Source organism: Ostrinia furnacalis, unplaced genomic scaffold (assembly GCF_004193835.3).
Source record: "Ostrinia furnacalis isolate ACB-3 unplaced genomic scaffold, ASM419383v2 OfSCF5876, whole genome shotgun sequence".
Lineage (NCBI taxonomy): Eukaryota > Metazoa > Arthropoda > Insecta > Lepidoptera > Crambidae > Ostrinia > Ostrinia furnacalis.
This window is the reverse complement of record NW_021136115.1, coordinates 58,030-77,962: the sequence shown is the minus strand read 5'-3', so window position 1 is coordinate 77,962 and position 19,933 is coordinate 58,030. Positions and strand designations below refer to the sequence as shown.

At 37.6% G+C, this 19,933-nt stretch overlaps 1 protein-coding gene across 1 annotated transcript in view; it reads left to right on the top strand.

Moving 5' to 3' along the window:
- Positions 1-1,861: 1,861 nt before the first annotated feature.
- The window catches only part of LOC114361681 (nephrin-like), a 74,536-nt gene continuing 56,464 nt past the window's right edge, over positions 1,862-19,933 (top strand). The window contains exons 1-2 of the mRNA XM_028316807.1: positions 1,862-1,883; positions 8,341-8,488. Of these exons, the coding sequence (XP_028172608.1) occupies positions 1,862-1,883; positions 8,341-8,488 (170 nt within the window). The remainder of the gene's footprint in view (positions 1,884-8,340; positions 8,489-19,933) is intronic.

Below are 19,933 nucleotides of genomic sequence, written 5' to 3'. Positions count from 1 at the left end.
ATTTTTGAATAATAAATTTAGTATTTCAGATTTCCTCTTAACTCGTCTTAACAAATAATAAACTTACCGATCTGAACACAATAAAAATCCACATTCTACATGTCCTACAGCGTTCACAGTTATAAGCAGTTCTTGACAGCCAGCGTGCACAATTATAGGTTTGTTGCAAAATAGATCTTACTTAAACCACATAAGACGCTACAGTACTTAGCTTGAAGTGCCGCCTATACAAGCAAGCAGAATTAATGCTCGCATGCAAAACAAGCAAATTATTCGCCGTTCCGCGCGCCCGTATATTTATGTACTTACAAATTCTTCTTACCTCGATTTATTGGCAGAATATCTTCAAGTATCTGCGTTCGCACAAGCACTTCTGTCTTTGGAATAAGAACGGTATTCCATTGTGTTTCTCCATAATTTGGTTTGTGATTTCGTTCAATTCAACCTGTCGCGTCGGGCGGGGATAGGGTGGCGTTGTTTTGTGTTTTGTGGGACATGTGAAAAAAATGGTACAATAATTATTAAAAATAATATTAATATTATGGTTTTCTCTCATGAGACTTTAACCACAGCTTTAACTGATTCTTCTTCTTCTTTTTGTGTCGACAACAAACCTACACAGTGTCAGCCCAAAACTCCGCCACAAGAGTGGCGTTGTCAGTAACACTCATCAAATCCTCCTGAGTGCAGGTTGCACTCATTCATTCAACTGATTCATTGGATTAGTAGAGGGCTCTTAACCTCAAAATCTGTATCAATTCTTCAAAAAGCTAAGCAAATGTCAATATGTCAATGGGTGGTTGTGATGGCTAGTCAGATCAAACTCGTTTGATCCCTCTTTCTCAAATGTTATCATCTTTTTTATTTCATCCAAAGGACTCTGCTGAACATAGGCTTCTCCCAATAATATCCAGATTGGCTGCTTGGAGCAGCATCAAAATCTTTATAAGTATCCTTCAAAATCACAAAACAATGGTCACCCCATAATACCCGCGGAGGCCTCCTGTTTCAACCGATTGTATTCATGGTTTGTCCCGGATTTTATAGCTGTATTGAATCTTAAAATTGAATTCCTGTGTTGGGACGTTTTTTTATTTCGGTGCAAACATTTCATTGCCGGCTCCGGATCGTTGATTTGTTCCTTCAGGATTTAAGACCTGGTTTTCAGGAATTGGAGCTTGATAAGTGGGGGTGTTAGTCGGGGTTTCAGCATTTACATTCTGTTATTGGTTTTGTGTTGAACTTTTGAAGCAATGAGTGTTCGTAGTGTACGAATTTATGGATTTTTGGTTGCTTTGTTGCTTATGTTGCGGTACGACTCAACCTTTACTAGTTTGTGTTGCATAATAAATAAATATGTTACTTACTTTCAATAAAAGTATTAACCTACGGATAAACATTATTCAAGAATCGATAAAGAAACATCTAACTACTAAGCGTTCAAATATCACCTGAGGCAATAAATAATAATTTTTCGTCTATCATGAGAACTGCAGCATTTAATGTCTGTCTGTCTTGCTTTCACGCCTAAACCACAACCGATTTTGATGAAATTTGACATAGAGATAGTTTGAGTCCCAGGAAAGGACAAGGAATCAAATCAATCAAAACAAGTTATTATCCCGGTTTTTGAAACAGGGACGCGCGCGATAAAGTTTTTTTATGACAAACAAAATTCCACGCGGGCGAAGCTGCGGACGGAAAGCTAGTAAATAGATATTCTGTACTATTTACAAATATAATAAAGGCTAAATTGGGTCAGACTACATTCTCAGTTTCGTCTCTCCATCCGACACGAAAATTATATTCGTATTTTCAAGGAAACAAACTTCCCTGGAATTATAATAATATGAAAAGTGCAATGGCCAAGCCAGCCAAGAAAGGTAAAAGGTGAAATCTGGGCTTGAAGGAACAAATTCCTTCCGTTTATAGAAATACTACCAGACTCAGCGCAATGTAGAGTCAAGTAAATAGAATATAAGACGAATATTATACCTAATTTACTCGATTATCATCATCATCATCATCATTTCAGCCATAGGACGTCCACTGCTGAACATAGGCCTCCCCCAATGCTTTCCACGTTGATCGATTGGTAGCGGCCTGCGTCCAGCGCTTCCCTGCTAACTTTACGATGTCGTCGGTCCACCTTGTAGGTGGACGTCCCACGCTGCGTTTTCCGGTACGCGGCCTCCATTCCAGAAGCTTGCTGCCCCATCGGCCGAAACGTGGCCTCTCACTATAGGCCTTATACAGAAGCTCAAAGTTGCACAGCGTGCTATGGAGAGGGCTATGCTTGGTGTTTCTTTGCGAGATCGAATCAGAAATGAGGAAATCCGTAAACGAACTTAAGTCGCTGACATAGCCCGATGGATTAGCAAGCTGAAGTGGCAATGGGCAGCAGGGCACATAGTACGCAGTTAATTCGTTACTCGATCATAAATATAAGTATTTTAAGTTCCTGAGTGTGACTCTCACTACATAATCATCTACAGTGGACAGTGGACATCACAAGACTTGATCCACCTAGCTTTTTAGCAAACTCGCCGAATTCAAACTTATCATAAGAATGCAGCTTTATTTATTTTGGTTGACGCGAACGCTCTCGCCTTTTTAGGTTAAAGTGGAAAATTTTAGAGTAAGGGGACTCACGTTGACGATGTTATATTATGCTCCAAGATTTCTATATTCGCTGTACCTATTTGGAATTTTGGATTAAGTTTGGAGACAAAATTAGAGTAAGTTAAAGAAGCAAGTGTTTATTTCATACCAATTTATATTTCTTAGAATTCCTTACAGGTTTAATCTTGTGACTGCAAAATGATCCACGCACTTTAAAATTAGAATGGTAATTATTTTATTACTGCGAAGTTAAATCGCCAGTGAGAAATATAATTTATTTTATAATAGCTTTCCGCCCGCGGCTTCGCCTGCGTGGAATTTTGTCTGTCACAGAAAAAACACTATCGCGCGGGTCCCTGAAAAAAAAAACTATTCTATGTCCTTTCCCGGGACTCAAACTATCTCTATGCCAAATTTCAGTAGTTTTGACGTGAAAGAGAGACAGACAGACAGACAGACAGAGTTACTTTCCCATTTATATTATTAGTATGGATTTATTTATTTTATTTAGGAAAACCAGGGCTTTACAGTTTTCACGTTTTTTAGTAACAAGTTGTTAAATTAGCAAGTTATTCATGTAAGTGATATGGTGATATGATTCATACCATAAACTCATATACTATGACATGATAGTCTCTAGTTAAAACTACGCAAAGGTAAACGTTCATTGAGAACTTAAAAGCTTAGAAGTCAGCATTTAAATACCAACCACAGAGGATTTTTACCCCACAATATTATAGGGTATCTCGAGTCAGCTGACTCTATCCGTACCTATTGCAGAATGTTATGTACTCAAATAAGTATTTACAAGGATCTTCCTTACTGTGCAGTTTTCACAAGTTGGGATTTCGGGCTTTTCTGAGCAGAATCGCTTTATTTATCTAAACATAAACAGCTGTTTAGGCATCAATACGTAAAGTATGAAGTTCAGGAAAACTGGTGCATGAAAAAACAAAGGTTTGGAGTATCATCATCATCATCATCATCATTTCAGCCATAGGACGTTACATCGACTACTGAACATAGGCCTTCCCCAATGATTTCCATAAAGACCGATTGGTAGCGGCCTGCATTCAGTGTCTTCTTGCTAAGGTCGAGGTCGTCGGTCCAGCTAGTGGGTTGGACGTCCGTTCTCTTGCTTCATCGGCCATCAGTTCGTTTTACAATAACATTTCAACAAGCCTTAAGACATTTAAAACTTTGTCGCACACTCGCTCCGAGTTCCAAATATTGAAATGAACATCAAAAGAAAACATTTTTCTCGAAACCTGGTTAGTATAATTTTCAGTAAGAAATATTTTTGTTAGAAGCCTGTTTTCGTGGAACTCTTCGTTCAAGAGTTGATTTCTGAGAAACAAAAAATACGTTAGCTTTTTGTTCTTCTACACATAACAATGATATTTTTTTCCTCAATGAAAATAATATGACATGATAAGCAGGTAAAGTAGAATGCAATTAAGTTGTTTTTTTCTTCAATTACTGTTATTTAATCTAACATATTATTATTTACAAAAACATGAGAAACTAAATTTTTAATAATGTTGTTTCCATTCTTGATTTCTTATGTCCGTTTTCTACAATCCCTAATTTTGAAGTGACCCCTTTGAAAAAAAACCTTTTATGTGTTACCATAGGAGTCACTTAATTTTAATTTAATTTTATTTATTTGGAAAACAAAACAGATTACATTCTTTACATGGTTTAAATAATACTTAAATGTAGATATAGACTAAAATGTAACCCTAAATATGTTTTCACAGATTTGTTATACATGCATTAGGTACAAAAATATATATATATAGGTAAATAAATCGGAAAGTGTTAATGCAGTAGTGTTAGTGCAGAGTAAACAAAACAAAACAAAGAGTTCCTCAACATTATTTATTTATGACGAGTCATGGGTAGCTTGGCTGAGGGCATCCTTGACATGTTTCTTAAATGTATGCTTCCTTTGGTCGAAGATATCCAGGTGACTATCATCCAAGAATGCAAGTTCATTGTACAATCGGCACATTCTAAGAAGAGGCTGGTAGTATGAGACGTTTTTACGTTGAAGAGAAATTGAGAAGGTTTTAGGCCTGCGGGGATTGTGATTCGTGCTAAAGCTAAGTTTACCTAACAATTTGGGAGAGTATATGTGGGAGTGCAGTATTTTGTGGAGACAAATGAGCTCTTGTTCATTTCTGCGGATATGAAGTGGCACCACGTTATATTTACGTAAGCGATCCTCATATGAACGGCATTGTCTGCTGACTCCTTGTCGGTAGCTTAAGATTTTGAGAGCTTTCTTTTGGACATTTTCAAGTCTGTTGCGGTGAATAGCATAGTGAGGAGACCATACAACTGAACCATACTCTAGTGTGCTTCTAACTAGGCTGAAGTAAAGTGTAAGGAAACTTCTTGGGTTTCTAAAACCCTTCGTGTTTCTAGAGATGAAACCTAGTAACTGTAGTGCTTTCTTGGTTATATGGTCGTAATGAGAGCGAAAGGAGAGTGTGTCATCAAAATATATACCCAAATCCCTTGTCACGTTGCTCCGATCCAGTATTTGATGGTCTATCCTGTAATCATAGTGTATTTTTCGCTTCTTTAGAGTGAAAGACATGGCAAAACATTTTTTTATATTGAGGAACATTCGATTCGACTCACACCAAACCGCAACCGCTTCAAGATCTCTCTGCATTGCTTCACAGTCTCTGGTACTGGTGATCGAGTTGAAAAGCTTTAAGTCATCGGCGTACAACAACTTAAAAATTAGGGATTGAAGGTGAAAACGGGCATTAGATTCCTTTTCTTATAGATAAGTGTCCTGTATAAGTAAGAGCGGTTTAAGTAAAATATTACGTTGGTTGGTGTCATCCTTCAGTTAACCGTGATTAATTATTTCAAGGGTTAACTCCGAAAAAAAAACTTTTGTTTTATAACGTAACATCGGCATCTTGGAGTCGTAACGTAACAAAATAAATACTCAAATGTGCTTACATTTACACTAAAATCTTTGTGGGAACCGGGAAATAAAGTCGACAACGCAAACTCATCGCGACATCTCATTGCGCGGTGACGGATGGGAGCGGATTGCGAGCAAGACTGATGGTTTGTCAGATAGTTTTTACTTTCGGCTTTTTACACCACGCCCGTGATGCGACGACGTGCGTCCGGGATTTTTGTTATTTTGTTTGTGGGCTGTTAGACGATGGATTCCTGTTTACTTTTAGAACTTTTAAAAATATTGACTAAACCAGCATCGTTATTAAAAAAAAAACTGGCGTTAAGAGTTGGCGTTAGGCAGTTCGATATTTTTCAAGTTATTTTAAAAATATTTAAAACTGCCTCCAATACAAATGTGAAATGGTTTGTCCACTGATGAACAGGCCTTATTTATATTTAGATTTGCCGGTTGGTAGCTCTACCTTTATAAGGTCATCTGTCCTAAAGTGCTTCAAATACATTTAATGAAATAAATTTAATATATGTAAGATGCTAGTAGTAGAGTAGAATAGGACTAACTCTAATAATATAATTATCATCATTGTCTCTACGTCATTGAAAAACTCTTGAAATAAAAAAAAACTATTAAGTTTTTTTTTCACGAAATTCAGTTACGAGCACGGGCTGAAAACTATTTGTACAAAGATAATTTATTCTTTTCACAGTTTCATTCAGCTTCAGTGCGACATAAAATGACTTTTGTTGTGAAAAATAAAATATGAATTTACTTTGCATTTTTTAACATAACTTGTTCGGTTAAAACAATAATTGTTGTGACCAATATTGATGTCCTTGAAAACAATCATCAATCCTTCCGATTTATTAAGTTTACACTTAACATGTATTCAAATTTAAAAAGTTTTCTACATAGTTTGTGGTGTACTTAATTATAGAAAATGAAATAAATATTAGGAGTAATTTACAGTTGAATTGACAACTAAAAAATCGCTGACTTGATTCTGAAACTTTTGCTAAAGATAAAACGTTTAAAATTGATTGCAAAATCTCTCTTTTTGGGTAACTCGGTATGCTGTACATATGTACAAGCATATTATTATTCAGATCGTGCAACCCAAAGTACCCAAAATGACGAAGGTACGATGTTTGTTCAGTGAAATATTAAAACTCGTAATTTGTTCGTAAATTAATTAGAAAGGGTTGACTACTCTTCTGATTATTTAATTGACTCGGCTAATCTAATCTTTAAGTTAATTTTGTTGGGAATTAATGCGGGCGAAGTTTGCTTGCAATCTCAATCCCTTTTGTCAAAATGAAAGATGCTCTGTCAAAGTTGTTTAGCATTTGAATTATTGTTTTTTCATTTATCTAGGCAAGTTATAATGGTATAATACTTCTCAATTATGCTCCAGGGACATCAATATTAGGGGAGACCGAAGAGAGTTGTTCCAAAAATTCGACAATGTCACAACACTCTCCTCGACATTAACATTGTCGATTTTCAACCGACTTCAAAAAAAGGAGGAGGTTCTCAATTCGACCCGTATGTTTTTTTTTTTTTCTATGTTTGTTACGCGATAACTCCGCCAATTATGAACCGATTTGAACAAATCTTTTTTCAGCGTATAGGTAATATCTCAAGGGTGGTCCCATTTAAATTTAATAATAAAAAAAACAACCCCCAAGAGTGGAAAATTGGGGATGAACTTTTTTATACGCAATATCTCCGCCGATTATGAACCAATTTGAACGATTATTTTTTTGTTGAATAGGTATTATCAAAAGGGTGGTTTCATGCGAATTTGGGATGAACTTTTTTATAATATACATATATACATTAAGAATATGGTCTCAATGTACTGCCTACCTTCAGTGGTAACATCAAGGTAATAATTAGTCAACTAAAAAGCAAGAAATAAGTTAAATTTTATAAAAATGTCTCCTTATCTTTTGGGCCCTACCAGCGCTTCGAGACAAACATATGGCAAGTGCTGAGAAGAAACGCCGGAACAAACTCAGTCACCACTTATTGCCAGGAATTATCTAACGGTAAGAATAGTCAAATTTAAGTACATCAAATATGTGCAGACTGAACTGACCACGCATCCTTGTCATCAATATAGTCTCGAACCTTGTAGTACCCTTTGGACATAAGGGTATTTTTTATATGTATCTTAAATTTGTTTATTGGCAATTCGACAAGGTTGTGTGGTATTTTGTTAAATATGGTAATACATTTCCCCAAGAATGAATTACCTATCTTATGCAACCTAAATGATGGAACAGCAAGTTTATTCTTATGTCTCGTGTTAAATGAGTGGACGTCACTTTTCTTAGTAAATAAATGTATATGTTTACGGACATACATAATGTTATCAAATATGTATTGCGAAGCCACAGTCAATATGGATTATGGATATTAGATTAGTCAAATTCCCGGTCGTTAGTGCAATCTACTGCTGGACTCTAATATGCTCACGCAAAAGCTTCCCTAAAATCCTTTCCCCAAATAACATGATTTTCAAGAAATAAAAAATTGAATATCTTGCAGTGCCTCTTGCTCTTCGAGTATCCTCGGAAGACCAGCGTCTTGGTGTCCGTTACGACACTTCGGCATGATGCTGAGTGGATACCGTGTTGGTGACACGCGCACATCACTCCATAGTTATATTTTTCATGCTTTTAATGTTTTATGTCGGTGAATAAAATATTTCATTTAATTTTTTTTTCTTATCAATTTTATAGAAATTTAAAGCTATTCGTTTGTTCCAGTGGACTTCGTGCCGGTGTCAACGATGGACGTCGAGGCGGTGGTGGGGCGGAGCGCCTCGCTGCCCTGCGACATCGAGCCAGACTCCAATGAGGATCGGGTCTACATGGTGCTGTGGTTCCGACATGCTGGGGGCAAGCCGCTGTACAGGTAGGTCTAGATCAGATTAGATTGACATACAGCAAATAAAACTAGAGTGCTGGCTTAATGCCTTCGATTAGTATCTAAACGTCAAGATTTAAAGCACCTTCAAATTAGAGGTGTGACGAAGCGCTGCAGTGGCGCCACTGTGAAAGAAAAAAAGAAAGAAAAATCTTTATTTGTGACGTAAAATATTATGAACGTATTTATTTTTACTATTACATAATAGTTTACATTTTACATCACAAACATCAAAAAGAGAAAGAAAGAAGGAAAAAAAAATGACAAAAAGGCCACTCTCAGTAACGTCTTGGCCACTGTGGTGTGCTTGCCGCACTTAAAGTATTATATTATAATTCCTGTATGTTGCCGCACCCCTACTACCTACCTACTACTTACCATAAGATTAGTCTTTACCAGAAAATTCCAGGGCAAAAAACCTAGAGGCGTATCTTTTCATAAAGCTAAGGATAGATAGATATAGAAAGTATTCATTTGTCTCAAAACAGGCTAGACAAGTTATTACAGTAATAGGAGGAAGAATGATGAAGTATTAAGTAGGCATGGAAATGATTGCTATTTTTCATTCATTTTCATTGTATGAAATGATGATTTTTTTTCATATGATTTCACATGCGAAATTTCATAGGCAATGATTTTTATTCGCAGTGTTTTAATGTAGCTCTTTCATGTAATATGCTACTTTTAATGAAGTATGAATTATGATGAAGGATTGCTAATTAGCTAAAATATGAAATGTAACAATATCTGTTTCATTTATGTCGCACAACAAAAAACAAACAGTTTCACAGCACATTAATAACCGCGCGACTAATGAAAATCATTCATTTCATCTGCCTGCTATCTAATGAAATCACATGAATCATGACAAGGAAATCTAAACCTTACACCTTTGAGTTTAAAGTTCATATTTAAAATGACTAGTTACGTCCGTCATCACATGTCTTGTCCTTTTCTAACACGCACATGATCAAATCATTCCTTCTTACTCGCTCGGTCGCTTCGCAGAGCTGCGCTCACGAACTTCGCTCGAATGAATGAATGAAATTCGGTGAGATGGTGGCGCCCTCTTGTCAATGTCAATGTCTTGTTTAATGTTTTGTTTTTTGTATTTAAAATGTTGGTTGGAGAGGCACCCGCTGAAAACCAGCGTCGGGGCACGCGTGCATGCACGCGTGGCTTGATTAATGCTGAGCGGGCGCCTTTTTGGCACAAAATATTATGCGTGTATAGTTTTAAGTCCCTTTGTTCTGTTTTTCTGTTTTCTTTTGTGTCAAATAAAGTTTTTCTTATTCTTATTCTTATTCTGATTCGTGATTTCGTTGACTGTGAAATTATAGCAGTCTATGTGAAGTAAAATAGCAGGTGTGATTAATGAAATTCATTTCATATGATTTTTCACCTGCTATTCATGAAATGTTCCATGCCTGGTATTAAGTATGACGTCAGCAAAATCCTCAACAACTTACGAACGACTGAAAAGACAGAATCTTTTCAGCATAGATCCGTACTTAGGCGTCGTTTCATATCATGCCCTCAATTCCTAAAAGAGGTTCAAATCAAATAAAAAGACCTACCAAAACATAATTATCTCCCCGAAACGTATTGAATATGATCCGTAAGCGTAAGTATTTGTGAATATCAATTCAAAACATTCATCCGGGACACATTAACATTCGAGGGTATTGATAAAATTCCGAATAATTCAAGGACCGATACACCGCCTCGTTAAATGGGGGAACAGGATTTAGGTCATAGCATACTTATCAACTCGGAAGGGGATCAACACCCCATCGCCTTTCGCGAGCTGTCATCGAATTTCGCGAGCTGTCATCGCCTTACGTGCGCTGTCAACCGCGAGGCGAGGCGTTTACGTTACGGTACGGTTAGGTGTGCGTTGCAGTACGGAGTGTCATACAAAGAATACTGACTGCCTCGAGCTGATGGTTACGATGCCATTCCGGGTTGTTAAGTGCGCTAGGTCCTTTAAGCGTCCATTTTAATGGTTTCTGAAGACACTCTTGTAAACAGAAATATTCATAAGAAGTTAGGAAACACAGTTCAATCAGGGAGGTTTGTCCAAAATAATAATCATTATCATTACAGCCATGCTGAACATAGGCCATGTTTGTAGCATCCAGCGCCTTCCTCATAAAATATGTGAGATCAGTATTAAAATTTGGGCCTCATAAGAAGGCTCAAGGTCACCCAAAGGGCGATGGAGCGGGCTATGCTCGGAGTTTCCCTGCGTGATCGAATCAGAAATGAGGAGATCCGCAGGAGAACCAAAGTAACCCACATAGCTCGCAGAATTGCTAAAATCAAGTGGCAGTGGGCGGGGCACATAGCTCGTAGAGACGATGGCCGTTGGGGCAGGAAAGTTCTCGAGTGGCGACCACGGGCTGGAAGACGTAGCGTGGGCAGGCCTCCTACTAGGTGGACCGACGATCTGGTAAAGGTCGCGGGAAGAGCCTGGATGCGGGCAGCGCAGGACCGTTCATTGTGGAAAACCTTGGGGGAGGCCTTGTCCAGCAGTGGACGTCATTTGGCTGAAAAGAAAAAGAAAGAAAAGTATTAAAATTTATTTTTCGTTACAAAAAAAATGCCATTCTATTAAATAAGGTTCATTGTTGCACCTTATTTGTTTATTTAAGCTTTAATGCCATATAAATTGCCAAGTGTACATAAAGAACTTAATGCCACAATGCATTCTCTATCACTCAACCTTTGGGCTAAATAGAATAAAATACGTTGTTAACTTATTTAAATTCTTTATCTCATTAAACTGTTTCAAAACTCTACTTTCTACTCTATTACAAGTTAAATACGTATTCTAATTCGAATCAATGTGTTTCTCTTTATAACAACAGCTTTCAGCTCCAAGAGCACTTATCCCTGAGCATTAGTATCGCAATCCGTACAGGTACAATTCGAGCATCTCAAAATATCGTAATACGAACGTATTCTACACAGTATAGAGAGAAAGAATGAAAAATTATCGTTTGATACAGACGAGAGTACATGAAGCTCAAAACTGGGGCATCTTAATTATTTTAAATTTTGGGGTTGCATTAATATAAATTGCTACTTACAACCACAACCAGGTAGAATCGTCAGGCAAAAGCGGGTATGTTTTTTAAGTTTTTGCGTAATCGTGTACTGTTCATATGGGTTGGTATGGGCTGTGATGTAGGGTGGTATAGGTTAATAGGTGTTATTTTACTGGAAAAAAATTAGTCTATACTACTATTGTCTGTATAAGACTTAAAAAAGAAAATAGAAACAGTAATGCAATTACTTGATTAAAGTGGCTTATGCTGCCATCATGCTGCATGCAATCCATAATAAAAACAAAAAGAACAAAAACTAAAGACAAAAAACATAATCGCCCTAAAAGGGCCTACTAATAAAGATTTAGATATACGAGGGGCGGCTGAAAAGTTTTGAGCCTAGGGTATTAAAAATGCCGATAGAAAAGTATAAAAAATGTATTTTTCTATTCAATCTCCCTCTACTACAATGGACTTCTTACATTTGTGTAAAAGAGCTTTTAACCCACTGAAAAAAAATTCGCAATCTTTACCTTCGAAATGAGCCTTTAACGCCGCCTTCATTTCTTTCTCACTCAAAAATCTTCGTTCCTGGAGGCCTTTTTTCCACTTTGAGAATTAGACAAAATAGCTAAGGATTCGGACTAAACTGTGTGGTGGGTGATGAATTTCTTGAAATCCAGTTTTTCCCGGGGCAAGCCATTCAAAATGTCCGGTGTGCGCGGGCGAATTGTCTTGCAATAACAGATTTCCTTTCGCCAGTTTGCCTCTTAATATTTCAACAACCACTTGACGCACTTTTATCAGCAGTACAGCATAATAATCCTCGTTTATTGTAATTTTTTTCAAGTAGGTAGTCAATGAATAAAATTCCTCCACAATCCCAAAAATAGTGGCTATGAGCTTAGGTGTCGATCGCTCCACTTTGAATTACCGCGGCGGCGTTTCCCCTTTTGAATCCATTGCATTGACTCTTATTTTGACTCTAGATCGTACTGCCGGATCTATTATATATCAATAATGACAATGTGAGAAAAAAATTGTTAGGATTATAGCCAAAGATGTCCTAGAACTCCTGCGAAGTTGTGACTCGACGCTGGTTGTCGAACGGCGTGAGCATTTTTGGTACCCATCGCACGCACCCCTATTTCATGTGCAAATGAGTATGAAAAATATCGCCAATACGTTCCTTGCTAATGCCTATGGCTTCAGCTATATGTCACAACTTAATTCGCTGATCTTTAAAGCAAGACTCTTTAAATTTTCATTATTTTATTTGTTAATGGCGAAATCTGGCCGCCCTGACTTGCGGTCATCTTTTAGCGACTCCCTGCCATGCTTGAATTATCGGATCCAATCTTTCATGGTGGCAAATGAAAGCCCAGACTCCCCATAAACTGTAGACATCTCTTCAAATGTTACCGTCAGCGTTTTGTTCCTCTTTTTGAGGTATTTTATGACAACTGTGTACTTCAATTTCGTACATTGGGCGGATGACTGAGACATGATGTTGTTTACGGATGAATTACTAAAAGACTGATGACGCTAATGAAATGAAACTTTGTACGTATACTAAGGAGGTTATTGGCAAATTAATTAAATTTAGCGCGAGTCAATAATAACACTTGAAGATACTTAGGCTCAAAACTTTTCAGCCGCCCCTCGTAAATAGACTCTCTACATAATTTGTACTGTGGCATAGATCCGGCCTTGTTGGCGATTTCGATGTAACCCCGATATTGTATATTGAAACTGATGGAGACCCGCTTAGTGGTAAGAGCTGGCTCACGGGATACAACAAAGAATACTGACGGTTTTCTTTTGTTAGCTTCAAACTACATGTATATTTATAGTCAGTTTATGGTATATTAGAGTCCCCAATTGTAGCATTTTTTTGAGCGTCAGCAATTAAAAAATTTAAACATTTTCGGGTGACACATTCAATATAACGTGGCAAGGTACAATTACATATTGATATTTGTATACTGTATCGCTATTACCTGTTTCAAGAGTCCCCTCAACATGATTTGAATCTTATTACCCTGCATTAAGATCCAAAATGATGAAAATGGTTAACTTGCTGACGCTTAACAAATAAGGTAAAATTCGAAGCTTTATTCGGTAAATGTTTACTCGTGTGCATTACTTTTTCACACAAAACAAAAGAAAACGTTTTCCATGTTTTTAGATGCTTTTCACTGAAAATATTATATTTTCAAGTTGTCACCTTATTTTATCAGAGATGCGGAATTATTTTTACAAATCCCTGTAAACATTTTTAAGGCTGGGTTGCACCATCTTACTTTAACTTTAACAAGCGTCAAAAGTCTATCAAACTCACAGGTCACAGAAACTAAAGGGAGATGTGACAAGAAGGCGGAGCCGGTGTCGCAGCAATATGCCCAAAACAGAACACATTGCTCGTGAAAGCAATGATGACAGCGGCGACGTCATAATGTAAACAGTTTACAATGCTTGCGTAGTACTAAAGATTATTCGAACGTTGAGTACTGATACCGCAGTGGATAATGAGCACATGTTTTGATTACTTTGTGTCTGTGAATTTCTAATGTGACACTGAGTTTCGAACTCAGCGCATTAGTTGGCATCTCTCTATAATAATATCTCTATGATCAAACTCCATACAACAAACACCGGTTATGGTTAAAGTCACAGTTAAAATAAGGTGGTGTAACTCAGCCTAAACCTAGCAGAGTGGATCATTAAATTGTTTTTCCCATCAGCATTTTAATTACAGCAGTTTCCCAAACACTGAAGTATATTAACTCACAAAGTTAAAGTTCGGCGCCCTTAGTTTCAAACGTTGAAAAAACCGGCCCGACCCGGATTAAGCCCTTTAAAGCCGGTTCAAAGTGGACGTTAAACGAAATTCGGGGTGCAGTTAAACAGGCCAGTTTACGGTTAATATGCTGTATTTTATTGTATTGTTTTACGATTCGAATTATAAGCTGGGTTGCACGACCTTACTTGGACAATAACAGTGAAAGTATCAATTGAATATTTAAAATAAGTAGCACAATTTTGATGGTCAAAATGTTTACAATGGACCGGTTAGTGATATAAAATTGACGTAAAATTGAGAGACTCTATCCAATCCCGATTAAACTTTATGTAAAACTAGCTGACCCGGCGAACTTTGTTCCGCCTTAATGGCAATAGATAACGGGATAAAAAGTATCCTTTGTCCTTCTCCTGGCTCTAAACTACCTCCCTGACAATTTTCAGCTAAATCGGTTCAGCCGTTCTTGAGTTATAAGCGAAGTAACTAACACGACTTTCTTTTATCTAAATATATAAAAGGAGAAACTGACTGACTGACTGACAGATCAACGCACAGCCTAAACGGCTAAACGTAGGCACTTGAAATTTGGAAGGGACGTAGCTTAGGTACCGTAGAGGTGCACTAAGAAAGGAATTCCCGAAATTCCCACGGGAACGGGAATTAGCGGGAAAAACGGGATTCACGCGTACGAAGTCGCGGGCGGCCGCTAGTATTGTATATAGATAACTAGCTTTTCGCCCGCGGCTTCGCCCGCGTGGAATTTTGTCTGTCACAGAAAAACTTTATCGCGCGCGTCCCTGTTTCAAAAACCGGGATAAAAACTATCCTATGTTCTTTCCCGGGACTCAAACTATCTCTATGCCAAATTTCATCAAAATCGGTTGCGAGGTTTAAGCGGGAAAGCGTAACAGACAGACAGACAGACAGACAGACAGACAGACAGACAGACAGACAGACAGACAGAGTTACTTTCGCATTTATAATATTAGTTGGGATAAAGTTAAGTTCTCGTGAAGTTGAATTGGATATTTAATAGAGAATAATACGACGCAACCTAAGATATCGTTACGGTGATATTAAGCGTATTTGACATTCATTTTTGTTTTAACCAGTTTTAAATGCAACCCACCCCTAGTAATAAAGATTTATGCCCGTTTTCACCATCGATCCCTAATTTTTAAGTGACCCCTTGTATAAACAAAAACATTAGAGACCTAAATGCAGCATCAAAATCTATTTTACTTCTCGCAATTGCAGCACTAACAGACAAGGACATTGCATCAGTAAATTTCACCGCTCATTACGGAACCGAAATATAATATCAAACCGTCACTAAGTACCGTTCGCGTTGCGGTATCCAGCGGGATGTGAATATTGGAAATTAGAAAACATCGCTCGCGGCGCTGCGATGCCTCGTTACAGCTAACGAGCTGGTATCACGTGCCAGTCACTAGTATCAGTATCTGTGATTTTGTTAGTCACTGTATGACAGGTAACTGTCATTGGCGTGGGGGTGTTTTGATTTATTTTTGTGACGTTGTGAGTAAACTGAGAGTATAAGATATGTTCAGTTTAGAAGTTATTCAAAAGAATAACTTAGAATTGAAGCATTGGGTGCAACAAGGGCGTATCTCGTAAAATTGAGTTTCGAGAAAATTGACAATGAAAGTTTTAATGTCTTATATTTTTTTAATGTTTATAATTTGACTTACACTTGCTTTATTATTTGTTAGTCCAAAGTCCAAAACAATTATTGTCGTGTTTCAAGCATATTTTATAAATATTGGTATCTATGCTAGACTGTGAAAGGTTGGTAGCGCCCTGTATTCAACGCCTTCCTTTTTGAGGTCATCGGGCCTACGTGTGGGGTGGACGTCTCACGCTGCTTTTTCTGGTACATGGCCTCCACTGCAGAACCTTGTTGCCCCATCGGCCGTCAGTTCTGCGTACTATGTGCCCTGCCAATTGCCACTTTTTTATACACAAAAAGGAAGCTCTTGGCTTGTACTTCAGCTTGCTAATCCGTCGGGCAGAAAATAATAGGACAGGAAATAAGTTTACGAAGATAGTATCAGTCTAAAGTGGTATTAAAATTTGCTCTCGTTAAGCAAATAAGGAAAATCATGGAGTATTATCACTGTATAATACGTTACTATTATCAAGTACAATATTATGTTATTGAAGAGGAGTTCTCGGAAAAGGTTCGAATATTCTGCATAAAGTCAGTTCATTAAGCCCGATATACGCCACATGAAACTGGAATTCACAAGAAACATGACGTAAGTAACTAAGTACATACAATAGCAAAATGTAGGCGGACTTATCGCTAAGCGAATTTAGTCTCTTTCTGAGAACTGAGGCAGCAAATAAGTGTAAGATGGTTCCTACATAGTTAAAAAACAGTCAGAAATTAATAACTTACGTGCAACAAAAGCCGATAAAAATATGTTACCTATTTTTATTTTTACACTGCGTTCTTGGAGTGGCGAGTCGACAATATCGGTTCCTGAGTCCTAAATTAACTATGTAGGAGTAGGTCTTGGTGTTATTGTTTATGTATTGAGGCCGTGTGATTCCGGGATGGTCTTGCCATTGCCTATGGTCCTGCCATTCATTCTTTCTGAGGCGACTTAGGGACAAATATGAGAACATCAGACCTCGACAGCCCGTATAGCCAATGTTGAAAATGAAGACCAAATCCTCCATTTGTGATAAATAGGAAAAGATCGTATTCCTGCAGTGGAGACTAAAATTATGATGATAAGTATAGGATAATATTCATTTAGATTTTTTTTAGGTGTCTAGCATAAACGACCTCTGATTACTATGTAGGTAGTATCTAATTACAGATAAATAATATCAAAATATTTTCGCCAGTGATGTAAATATCGCATTCCACATCTCGCCATCCCTATCCGATAATAAACCGATTATCGGCGCGCCACATTCGGGCGACAATCGATTGGCGATCATTCGAGGTTAATATTGGCGGGAACCATCTTTAAATGGGTTAGTTTGCTACCTCTCCAAATTAAATTAGGTGGCCAATAGCTTAAATTATTTCGAAGCAATCTAGTAATTAATGGACGACAATTAATAAAAACATACCACAAAGCACAGTACAATAAAAAGCAAACAAGACAAAATATCTAGTCAGTTTTGAAACAAGCAGCTGTCAAATAACTTATTTACCTACTTGGTTCTATGACAAGATGATTGGACGAATAGGTCTAAGGCTACCTTTAACGGTAACTAAAACGCTAACCGGTGCTTTTTGTATGGAGTTTGACAGATTTTTTGTCTTTTAAAGTTAAAGTAAGCTGGTGCAACTCAGCCTAAGAAGTTGTCGTGTCAATTTTAGCACAAAATATTATTTAAAAACAATACAATTGCGAATCTAAAAGTAAAAAAATATAATCAATTTTAATTTAAGTAACTAAACTGCCACCTAATGATAGGGTAAGTGCGCTAGTTTTCGTCCAATTATCGGAGTTGCCAACTTTGTGATGCGAAATGAATATCTTAAAATACCCTTACTCATATGTATCATATGTCATTTTAGTCCTTATATAGTCTACTTTACGTTAATATTATATGACAACAAGTAAATACCACGGGTTTTTTATAAAAAATATTTTATGCAAAAGAGGCGATTTCACTAGTTTTCGTCCAAAAAAATCAGTTTTCGTCCTAGTGTACACTAGTTTTCGACCACTGTATAGAAAAAAGGGTGCAGTTGAATTATTAACTTAAAACCAATTCTACAATACAGTAACTATGGATTGTGGTATATCATTTNTCGTTTGATCATTCAATTATAGATTGTAACAAGTCCAAACTTGCACGGAAAGTTAGGTTTGTATTCTAATTTTCCGTATTTGTTTGTGGCAAGTCGGTCAAATGGACGAAAACAGGAGCTGGACGGAAAACCGGCGCAATTACCCTACTTCCACAAAAATATCTCGTATCCAATAGTAAACCGATTATATTATCGGCGCGCCACAATCGAGCGACAATCGATTGGCGATCATCCGGGGCTAATATCGGGAACGATGTTAATATATTTATGGCCGCCGCACCGGGATTAGTTCCGGGACTAATTTTTGGGACGCGATATTGTTTTGTAATATTGTAGGGGACTAAAAGTTCATTTATATTACTTAACGGATAATTACAAGATTTAAGACCTTTAGTAATGTTTTCGTTAAAATTATATTAATACTAGCGGCAGCCCGCGACTTCGTATGTGTGGAAACCCCCGTTTACCCCCATAGTGGTTGAATTTTGCAAAATCGCGTCTTAGTGAGCACCTACGTTACCTCCATGCAAAATTTGAGACTAACACTTGTAGTTTAATTTGTAATAATTAGCTGTGCCCGCGACTTCGTTCCCGTGGAAATAAATTGAACAATATTTCCAGACAATTTTTTTTTGCAAAATAGCCTGTATTACAACGGCTTAAGATGCTACTGTGTATACAGTAAAACTTGACGTGCTAACCGTACATTTATCGAGTCACGCATAATGAAACGCATATGAAGTCTGGACTCCATTACGGTTATGATGCGACCGGCGACCGATTGGGATCGATATCCTGAATTAGTTTGTTGTAGGGTAACCAGGAAAACAGATCTTGATGAGCCCTTCTGAGATTTTAGAGATACAAGCAATTTGTAAACACGTATGCCCTAAAGAATTTATGTGTAGTTTACTTGTACATACATACTCGTTCGTGAATTAATCGAAACGTTTTCAGTGGCGTAATAACGTAAATAGTAATGTAGGCAGGTCTCCCACTCGGTGAACCGACGACCCAATGAATGTGACCCAAAGTGCTGAACTAGTCGTGTAAATCTTTTGGTCAAGCCGTGAGTACATAATGTAACTCATTTGTAGACGTTTATTACGTCGCGTTAAGACCCGTGTATTACTATTTTAGTTGAAATGGAACGTGAAAGTTTAAAATCTTATACTTTTGGTCTTTGTCCAGCAGCATTTACTCAAAGCAATTCCTCAATTAGTGCAGCAGCCGCTAGAAAAACATTGTTATAACCTTTGTTGGCAATAAATGACTTTCTTCTTTTTGTTCTTGTTCTTATCGTGTCGACAACAAACCTACACATTGTCAGCCCAAAACTTCATTATAAGAGTGGTGTTGTCAACAGCATTATTAAATCCTCCTGCGTGCTTCATCGACTGGTAAATAAAACCACACCTGCACTCCAAGTTTAAGCCATCCAAGAATCCCCACCTGAACAGATTGTCCTTACTACGGCCGACCTGCGTCCAAACTTTTTACTTTTACTTTACTTTTACTTAATACCTGGATGCCATAAGGGCGATGGAGCGTGCTTAATGCTCGGAGTTTCCCTGCGTGATCGATTCAGAAATGAGGAGATCCGTAGGAGAACCAGAGTGACTGACATAGCCCACAGAATCGCTAAAATCAAGTGGCAGTGGGCGGGGCACATAGCTCGTAGAGCTGATGGCCGCTGAGGCAGGAAAGTTCTTGAGTGGCGACCACGGGCTGGAAGACGTAGCGTGGGCAAGCCTCCTACTAGGTGGACCGACGATCTGGCA